This window comes from Triticum aestivum, chromosome 4A, assembly GCF_018294505.1.
Source record: "Triticum aestivum cultivar Chinese Spring chromosome 4A, IWGSC CS RefSeq v2.1, whole genome shotgun sequence".
Taxonomy (NCBI): domain Eukaryota; kingdom Viridiplantae; phylum Streptophyta; class Magnoliopsida; order Poales; family Poaceae; genus Triticum; species Triticum aestivum.
This window is the reverse complement of record NC_057803.1, coordinates 662,398,073-662,408,844: the sequence shown is the minus strand read 5'-3', so window position 1 is coordinate 662,408,844 and position 10,772 is coordinate 662,398,073. Positions and strand designations below refer to the sequence as shown.

The 10,772-nt window shown below is 46.1% G+C and overlaps 1 protein-coding gene across 1 annotated transcript; it reads right to left on the bottom strand.

Annotated features, from left to right (window-relative positions):
- Nucleotides 1-7,632: 7,632 nt before the first annotated feature.
- LOC123082966 (uncharacterized) lies at nucleotides 7,633-9,668 on the bottom strand. Its single transcript, XM_044505143.1, has one exon. It carries the CDS (start codon nucleotides 8,859-8,861, stop codon nucleotides 8,145-8,147), a length of 717 nt encoding a protein of 238 aa, XP_044361078.1. The 5' UTR covers nucleotides 8,862-9,668; the 3' UTR covers nucleotides 7,633-8,144.
- Between the last annotated feature and the right edge of the window lie 1,104 nt (nucleotides 9,669-10,772).

Genomic DNA, 10,772 nt, shown 5'->3' with positions numbered 1-10,772 from the left:
CTGCCTCAGGACAAATTAACACATTCAATAGGCAGGTAGAAGCTCGCGAAATGCGCAAAAAGGTCACAGATTGCGGAGGACTCACAAACACAGTTTGCAAGAGACTGCTCTAGCTGGGAAACCAACCCAGTATCGCTCCGTATCCACCAAACGACAAAGCTCGCTGACACGGGCAGCAAGTTCCGACTTTGGGCAAGAAGCACCTGAGGAAAGCGATAGGACAACAGTCAACTATTAAACCTCAAGCACATTATGACATAATATACTCGAGGCTCAGGGGCTACTAAGGGGACACGATCTGTGTACCTTAGCATTGACCTCCGCCGAGCGACCGACCTCTTCCAGGGCATTTAGTAGAGCCTGAGCTAGGACGCCGCTTTCATCAAGGGCGACTCTCATGCGGTCCAAAGCATGAGGGCTCCTGCTACGTCTTGAGCTTGCATTGGTTTTCCTTAAAGAGGAAAGCGTGATGCAGCAAAGTAGCGTAAGTATTTCCCTCAGTTTTTGAGAACCAAGGTATCAATCCAGTAGGAGGCTCCTCAAAAGTCCCGTGCACCTACACAAACAAACAAGAACCTCGCAACCAACGCAATAAAGGGGTTGTCAATCTCTTCACGGCCACTTGCGAAAGTGAGATCTGATAGAGATAATATGATAAGATAAATATTTTTGGTATTTTTATGATATAGATTTGAAAGTAAAAGATGCAAATAAAAGTAGATGGCAAATTTATATGATAAAAGATAGACCCGGGGGCCATAGGTTTCACTAGTGTCTTCTCTCAAGATAGCATAAGTATTACGGTGGGTGAACAAATTACTGTCGAGCAATTGATAGAAAAGAGAATAGTTATGAGATTATCTAGGCATGATCATGTATATAGGCATCACGTCCGTGACAAGTAGATCGACTCCTACCTGCATCTACTACTATTACTCCACACATCGACCGACTCCTACCTGCATCTAGAGTATCAAGTTCATAAAAAACAGAGTAACGCATTAAGCAAGATGACATGATGTAAAGGGATGAACTCATGCAATATGATATAAATCCCATCTTTTTATCCTCGATGGCAACAATACAATATGTGCCTTGCTGCCCCTGCTGTCACTGGGAAAGGACACCGCAAGATTAAACCCAAAGCTAAGCACTTCTCCCATTGCAAGAAAGATCAATCTAGTAGGCCAGACCAAACTGATAATTCGAAGAAACTTGCAAAGATAACTTAATCATACATAAAAGAATTCAGAGGAGATTCAAATATTTCTCATAGATAAACTTGATCATAAACTCACAATTCATCGGATCTCGACAAACACACCGTAAAAAGAGTTACATCGAATAGATCTCCAAGAAGATCGAGGAGAAATTTGCATTGAGATTCAAAGAGAAAGAAGAAGCCATCTAGCTAATAACTATGGACCCGAAGGTCTGTGGTAAACTACTCACAACTCATCGGAGAGGCCTTGGAGATGATGTATAGGCCCTCCATGGTGGATTCCCCCTCCGGCGGAGCGCCGGCGACGGCTCCAAGATGGGATCTCGCGGATACAGAAGGTTGCGGCGGTGGAATTAGGTTTTCGTGGTCGCTTCTGATGTTTTCAAGGTACGGGGGTATATGTAGGCGAAGGAAGTACATCGGTGGAGCAATGAGGGGCCCATGAGGGTGGGGGTGCGCCCAGCCCTGGTGGGCGCGCCGGGCACCCTCGTGGCCGCCTCGTGTGTTGCTTGACGTCCACTCCAAGTCTTCCGGTTGTCATTTGTTCCAAAAAGATCGTTCCCGAAGGTTTCATTCCGTTTGGACTCCGTTTGATATTCCTTTTCTTCAAAACACGGAAATAGGCAAAAAAACAACAATTCGGGTTGGGCCTCCGGTTAGTAGGTTAGTCCCCAAAATGATATAAAAGTGTAAAGTAAAGCCCATAAACATTCAAAACGGGTAATATAATAGCATGGAACAATCAAAAATTATAGATACGTTGGAGATGTATCAGCTCCCAGATCCTCCATTACGCGAGGAAGAGGGGAGTGGACTAAAGGCTGCAAGGGATCTCCTCTCACATCAGCACCAGAAGCAAGCCTCCTTCGGAACCTGAATCACCGACGGAGACTCGGCGTGGTTCCTCGTCGCAAGATGACCCGAGCTCACCATCTCCGCGCGACACCACCCAGTGCGGAGGAGAGGGCCTGGATTGTTGCTTGTTGCACCTGGGGTAGTCCTCATGGCGGCGCCTCCACTTGGATGTCCTGGAGGACTAGAGCTGCCTCCACTCCACTTCCTAGCGACCGCACCTCCTCCAAGCGTGGCCCTGGCGATACCTCTGCGTGACAGGGGTGCGGGATGGCACCCGCAGGGTTTGGATACGGGTCGAGCCACCTCATACCCTTACCCATCATCCCAAACCTTACCCATCACCCCTACCCATCAGGGTAAATGAGTAGCCATGAGTAAAATTGCCCAGATTATTTGTAACAAATCAATTTGAGCATTATATAGTCATAAACAACAACTTATAATAATAATTTATAAACAACACATCATGACAGCAACACATACTCGTTCGTGGGCTAGCTATTGTGATGCGGTGGGCTAACATGATGCATGATGAGGTCTTTTTTCTGGCTGTGGGATTTATGTACATACAATATGGTTAATATGTGAATAAATAATATATAAGACCTATTTGTCAGAATATATGCGGGTACATAGATACATGGGTATGGGTTATACTAAACCATACCCGTACCCAATATACCTGATGGGTATGAAATTTTCCTATTTATATACCTATGGGTATTTTTTGACCCACACCCTTGCCCTAATAGGGTTTTTACCGATGGGTAATGGGCATCCATTGCCATCCCCAGATGCCGGATGACGTTGAGCTTGAAGAAAGGCCGAAGCCAGACACCACCGGCCGTTCTCCGGCATGTGATGAGGGTGCAATCCCCGAGCGGGGCTTGAGGCCATGGCGAGAAAGTGGCAAGCGACGGGTAGAGGTGGCTGACGCAGCCAAAGTGGCTACCGGCGAGAGGAAGTGGACGGAGTGACGCACGGCGGGTGCACACGCGCGAGAGGGAATTGTTTTAGAGTTTAGATTCACTTATTTTGCTCCGTATGTAGTGAATATTAGAATCTCCAAAAAAAGATTAGCAATGGTCAATCAATTTCACAAAAAAATCAATCATGGGAGTCGAACAACCTCCCGCTAGATAGAACAAATCCTAGCCAGTTGAGCTGACAACTGCAGATGACTAAATGCAGCGTTGACGTCCTAACTACAGCGACAGATCCTTTTCTTTTAAAAGAAATAAATATTTCTTGGAAAAACATGTGAGCGAAATTTCTTAACAAATGAGAACAATGTTTGAAAATAAAGAACAAATTTCGACATTGAATAAAATTCTAAAACATGAATATATTTTAAGAACTGAACCAAATATGATAACATGAACATTTTCTGAAATGGAATATTTGGTGATTTTTGTTGTTTAAGTGAACATTTTTAAAAAAATATGAATATTTATTGAAAATGCGAAACAAATTTCATACTGAAAACAATTTCTTTGAATTGTGAAAAAATGTTTGAAAGCTTTTTTTTGAAAACATGAATATATTTTTCAGAAATCTGAACATTTTTGAACAAATTTTGAACTCGGAACATATTTTGAATAGTGTTTTCATTTTAAAGTGAACAAATTTTGAAAAATATGAACGAAATTTCATGAAAATGTGAATAGTTTTGAAATAATTATTAAAAATTATGAACATTGTTTTGAAAATCATGATTTTTTATTGTAATTTGGAACATTGTTTGAAAATTTTAACATTTTTATTTTTTTGAACATATTCCAAAATTTTGAATTTTGCAAAAAGGAAAAGAAAAACTAAAGAAATCAGCCGAAAAAACGAACAAGAAAAATAATAAATAAATAAAAATCATGGAAAAATAGTAACAACAAAACAAGAGAAACCAAAAATCTATGAACCTTCTAGAAGGTTCCAAAACAGGCTTCTCCTTCAAGTGGACCGGCCCGTGTGCATCGGTCACTATCTTCGATTCAGCAAAGTCACGACAATTTGCCGAGAGTAACTAACGAAGGAGTAATCCTTCGAGAGCCCCACAACGGTCACCTGGGGCGGGCTTCTGGTGCACCACTGGGCGCGCTCTCAGCCGCCCCTACATGTCACGCTCCTGGCGCTCCTTTCGATTTTTTTTCTATTTCTACACGCGTTTTTGGCTTTTTAGATGATTTTAAAGTTTTTTTTTTGGCTTTTTGATTTTCCACCGGTCTTTCTTAGCTTGGAAAAAATATGTGAAAAACATGTTTTCTTTTTTCCCTTCCACGAGAGGCACAATTTTACTTCCCCGAGAGCCATGGATTTGCTTCCTCGAGAGGCCGTGCCTCTTGAAAACGAAAAAATGTGTTTTTTTTCTTCCACGAGAGGCATGTTTTGCTTCTGTGAGACGCACGGTCGTGTGTCACGAAAATGGTAAAAAAATGTGTTTTTTTCCTTCGGTGAGAGGCACGTTTTGCTTCGCGGGACGCACGGTCATGCCTCTCGAAAATGGTTAAAAAAATGTGTTTTCATTTTTTCCTTCCGCTAAAGGTACGGTTTTGCTTCCGCGAGAGACATGACCGTGCATATGGAAAACCGAAAAATATTTTTCTTTCCTTCAGCGAGAGGCACGATTTTGCTTTCCCGAGAGGCACGGATTTGCTTCCGCGAGAGGCACGGTTGTGCCCTCACAAACGGAAAAAAACCTGGTTTTTGTTTCTTGCACGGGAGGCAGTCATGGCTCTTTCGGAAAGGAAAAAAAACATGCTCCCGGTTCGGTTTTTTCGTCCGGTATTTTTGAGAGAAAAAGTTCGCCAAACCTATCATAATGTTATTTAATTTGGAAGTTCGCGACGCTAGAAATCTAAGCTTAAAACGGTTCGAGATTTGGACGCATAGTTTAAGAGATAAAACGTTTTGAATAAATGAATCTATAAAAAAAACTTTCAAGTTGCCACAAACATCGCAAATACAGTGTGCCAGTGTTCTTTAATTAATAATTTCGCTGTTCGCCACACACGGGTGGCAAATAGGAATCCCCGCGTACACAGCCTGAGTCGAACAGAAGAAAAAGACGTTGACCTGGGCCAGAAGTAGCAATGTGGGCCGCGTAAGTGGGCTTTAAGGTTGGAAGTAGGCTGTTTCTCATAAGAGCCCAACCAACTGGGTTATTTCTCCACGTTGATTTTCTGACACCAAATTACACCCATTTATATATACATGATTTGCCTGATTTGCGGGAGCTCCTATTGAGCGCTTTAAGCGCCGCCGAAGCCAACTGACGCCTACAGCAAACGACAAATGGGCCGGCCCACGAATGCACCAGCGCAGAAATTGTTTCGAGAAAAAAGGACCCGCAAAAAACCTGCTAGTACGATGACTCGAACTCAAGTCGCCTCCTCGAAAGATTGTTCAGCTAACCATTTCTGCCCGCAGACAGCTGTGACAAAACGGAACATGAAAACTTAAAGAACTATTGAAGCCGCGTTATTTTTTACGTTTTATATGAAAATTTATTTATCAAATTTTGTGAAAAGTTCATGAATTAGAAAAGTTCATCATTTCTGAAAAAAGATCATCCAATTTGATAAGAAAAGTTCATCTATTCGAAAAAAATTCATCAATTTTGAAAGAAGTTCACAAAATGTGAAAAAGGTTCATCGATTTTAGAAAAAAAAATAGAATTTGAAAAAAAAGTTCATCGAATGCAAAAAATGTTCATTGAATTTCGAAAAAAGTTCACCAAATTGGAAAAAGTTCATTGGTTTTCAAAAAAGTTCACCGAAGCTATAAACAAGTTCACCAACTTTTAAAGATCACAAAATTTGAAAAAAAAAAGTTCATCAAATATGAAAAACGTTCACCGAAATTGAAAAAGTTCATCGGTTTGAAAAAAAGTTCACCGAAGCCATAAATAAGTTTACCAATTTTTTAAAAAGATCATACAATTTGAAAAAAAGTTCATCGATTTGGAAAAAGTTTCAAAAATTTGAAAAAAAAGGTTCATCGAATTTCAGGAAAAGTCCGTTGAAAATAACTTCATTGAAGTTAGAAAAAAGTTCATCAAATTTGAAAAAAAAAACATCAGTTGTTAAAAATAGTTCACTAAAAAAAAGTTCATTGATCTTCAAAACAAAATTTCAACAAAGCCTAAAAAAGCATCATCGGTTTGGAAAAAGTTCACGCATTTAAGAAAATAAAAAACATGAAAATCAATGAGGGAGGAAACCTGGAGGGAAAAAAAGAAAAACAGAAAACGAAAATGGAAAAAGGACAAAGAAAAAAAAGAAAACATAGAAAGAAGGAATAAAGAGCAAAAAAGTTGTAGATTAACAGATCATTGTTGGTAGCGCCGTGGTTGTTCGAACGATGTTTGACGTTACAGGTCACCTGTCGAGTGCGCTAAGTTTTTGTCAAATTGACATACGCGGTAATCCAAATGCAAAAGTACCTAACTTTTGGACGGTCCGGGGCAAAAAACGCTGCTCCAACAGACGGTCCATATGCAAAAAAATTAGACCGCGGCCTCTTCGTGATGTAAAATACAATACCTCACGGTGCAAATTTACATCACGAGGTGCATCTGGTCCAAAACTAGCCGCCGCCCACGAACGCCCAACCGCCACTTCATTTCCTTTCCCGCCTGCGTTCGTCCACCCGCCCGAATACCAATCGGCCCGAATCCGCCGCCGCGACCGCCCAAAACCTCGCCGTCGGCGCCGCCACCACCCCACATCCCCGCTGCCGCCCTCCGCCGCCGTCGCCCCCGTCGCCTTCGTCGCCGGTAGCCGGCTTGCAGCCGCCCGGACGCCGCCGAATCGGGAGGCACCCGGCACGGAATTTGGCGCCTCCGGCGGTCTGGCTGCCGCGGTAGGCCTCCGTCGGGTCTTAGGTTGCCGCCGACCTCCTCCCCGTTGGTCGTGAGCCTATCCACGGCCGTTGCGCCGGCCGCATGACCGCCGCACCAAGCCCTCCACCCGGCTGCCAAACTATTCTTCGCCGCACGCCCAGCTCCTCTTGGTCGGCATCCAAGCTAATTTCTTATCACCGCCGCCGTCCGGAGCCGACCGCAGCCGTCAGCAGCAACCAATCCAACTGGCGGCCATCTTCTTCCACCGCACGCACAAGGTGTTCGACGGAATTCCCCGCGGCTGATGACCGGTTTTGGCCCATGAATTTGGACCATCTATTGGAGTTGCTTTTTTGGACCATCAATTTGGACCATCTGTTGGAGTTGACCTTTTTTCGGAGCTTCAAAACGCATTTTTTGATGGTCTAAATTTTACATCTGCGGTTTTGGACTGGCAAAATTTAGACCATCTATTGAAAATGCTCTAAATCAGATTTCATAAAAAATGTTGACGCGTTTTCCATTTTTGTGCCTTTTCAAAAATAATATGTAATATGTAAAATTGATCATGAATTTAAAATTGTTTGTGTAGTTTTAAGAAAAATGTTCATGTATTAAAATAAATGTTTATATCATTATTTTAAAGTCTTTGTGTTTTAAAAGAAGGTTGATGCATTTCGAAAAACACTATATACAATTTAAAAGTGAGTGGGTGTATAAGGGATGGTGTATGGACTAAACGTAGGTTGAGCTCGGAAAAGGCAGCCGTCACGTCCAACTCAACGGGATTAGTTTTAAAACTATTAGACGTTGACCTGCGATGGTGTGGTTCAATGTCACTTCTGTCCTATGACCATGTTGAATGCATTGCGATCAGGTGGACCTGACGACCATGGTCAAGGAAGTCAGGAGGGAGGATAAGGCACAACATGATGGGGCGCTATATTCAAACACATAACATGAAATCATTGGGGAGTCTTGAGTCATGCTTATTATGCTAGAAACATGCGAAAAGTTTCCCGTTGCGACGGGCATGTTTGCTAGTGAAACTTAAGGTACGTCACCAAATAATTGTACAAATATATTTCTTTATAGTTTTCGAATATATGCAGTACATACATGCGGAAAATATATTAGTAAGCAAAGCCAAGAAAGGTAGTGGCCATTTGGATTGGATTGGACCGGGGAGAGAGGAGCTAGCTCTTCTCTTCTGACGGCGATGTGGAGATGTCAGTAGCGGGACCTGGACTTGGAGTTGCAGGTGAAGTCGAGCGCTGTGCCGTTGGGCCAGAAGAAGCGGATCTGGCATGCCAGCCGCGTCCAGTACTTGACGGCCACCAGCCCGCCCACCTTCCACCGCGTCCGCGCCTGCCCGCTCACCCGGAACGGCACCACGCCGCGGTCCAGCGCGCCCTCCATGGCGGCGCGCCCGGCGCCGTCCAGCGGCACCGCCTCCGAGGACGCCACGTAGCCCAGCGGGCGCTCGCCCCTGGGCGGCACCACGAAGGGGTCGGCGCGCAGGATGGCGATCACCATGTCGTGGAAGCTCAGCCGCAGCTCGAGCTCCGAGAAGGCCACGGCGGCGTGGGCGTTGACGTTGGCGGCGCGCACGTCCAGCTCCAGCTCCGCGTTGTCCAGCACCCCCTGCTGGTCGTACACCAGGTTCCCCAGCCGCGCATTCTGCACGGCCAGGTACGGCGCCCGGGGCTGCAGCACCAGCACCACCAGCAGCACGGAGACGGCCGCCAGCAGGACTAGCACGGCCAGCACCGTGAACAGCACCGCCATCGCCCACCGCAGCACGCCCGAGCGGTACGCCCTGCTGCTGTGCGGGTGCGGGGGCCGCCAGTGGTGCTCCCGCTGCCGGTGGTGGTAGTGCGGGTGACCGCCATTGGGATGCTCGCCGTCGCCGTTGTTGCGGCCGGCGCCCGTGGCGGCGTTGGACATCGGGCTCGGGAGACGCCGCTGCAGAGAAGCAACAGCATCAGGTGGGGCGAGGCGAGGCGACTGCGACGGCCTTATTTGTCTGTGCGTCGGCCGGCGGCAACGTTGCCCCACCAAGGAGGACTTGCTCTCTTCTCGGTGGAGGTGGAGGTGGAGGTGGAGCACAACGCCGGGCAAAGGTTTGGTATCCCCCTGTCCCTCCCCGTGCAACCTCTCTCGTACGCAGCAACTAGTACTCCTACTAGCAAGTGTGATTCAGGAAGCATCCTCCTGATGCGATGCCTGGACAAAGCTTTGGCTCTCGGCTAAACCAGCTGAAAGCAAGGGAGAGATCTCATCCTGGGCTACCACATCGTAATCGGCACTGCTATGCTATGGTGCTGCTTTCTGCGACAATGATAAATCGCGGGACACCATTGATACACTTTTGTGGCTGTCCAAGCGTTGGCAAGCGCGGCTCCAGGTTCAAAACTTCAGACGACCATGTGCCTCACCGTCGTCGATGTCAGTCACTGCTGATAGATAAGCTGTGCAGTGAGCTGGAACGCTAAAGCCATTCCCAAGCACTCAATTCCATCATGGCAAAGCACCAGATGCCTCTATCTTTCTCTTCCTTTTAGTTCCTTTAAGCTAAGGCTGTTGGGTCGAGTGAACCCCTTTTCAGTGCTCGCACTTGTGATTTATCAAACTATGGGGGCGCGCATATACTGGATCAGCTTTCATCTTCTTCTCTTTTTTGGGACCGATCAACATTCATCTTTTTTCAGAGAATTCAGAGGCCTGAGGAATGTTGTAGATGATCAGAGATACTGAATGTTGTGTTTCTCTGTACTCAGTGGCGGAGACATGTCCAGGCAGGACAGAGATCCAGTGCCTTGCCCACAACAAGGCACGGCGTAACTGGCGGGCGGGCAGCCGATGGATGCAGGGGGCGGCTCAGATTGAGTGATGTAGCGTGAAACACTGCAGCTGACACTGCAGACCGGGGTACCGTGGATAATCTCATGTAGACGAGTCACTGTAGCTCGGGGTACTGTTCACGCGGATCTGTCCGTTGACCCTCGATCGAACGTTGTGGAGAGGGAAGCCAGTCACCGTACTGTTCATTGGTGACTTGCTCACAGCAAGTCACTGGATCTCAATCCGTCCAGGCAGCCGCAGGCCCGTAGCAAGTAATTTTACCCATGGATACTCATTTTCCCTGATGGGTGACGGTTATGGGAAGATATTACGTCAATTTGAGTTAGCACCGGTCAAAACCGGGGTCAGTTAGCACCAAAAACCGGTTAAAATCAAGACCAGGGACAAACCTTGTCCGGTTTCGTTAGTTGGGGATGCAAGTTGTCCGGTTTCGAACTTGAGGTATTAAATTTAGACTTCACCAAGAGTTGAGGGACGAAAAATATACTTTTCTTATATTATGCCATAATGTGCTTGATGTTTAATAGTTGACTGTTGTCCAAAGTCGGGACTTGCCTCTTGCCCAAAGTCGGGACTTGCTGCCCGTGTTAGCGAGCTTCGCTGTTTGGTGGAGACGGTCCTGGTTTCTCAGCTGGAGCAGTCTCTTGCAAACTGTGTTTGTGAGTCCTCTGCAATGTGTGACCTTTTTGCGCATTTGGCGAGCTTCTACCCGCCTATTGAATGTGTTAATTTGTCCTGAGGCAGCTGGAGAGCAGTTGCCTGAGATGAAAGGGCGTCTTGGCGTGGCTCGAAAAGAAACGAGCCGTGCCCGATATATTGCTGCTGCCAAGCTTGCGGAGGCACGGTTCCATCGGGAGTTGCTTCGTGGTGAAGCATGATTTTTAGAGAGAAATCAGGAGATCAGTGAGGGGCTCCGCGCGCAAATGCATAAACAGGATGCTGCAGAGGATGGCCTCCGACAGCGGGTCAATAATGCCCAGGGCCAGCTAGCGG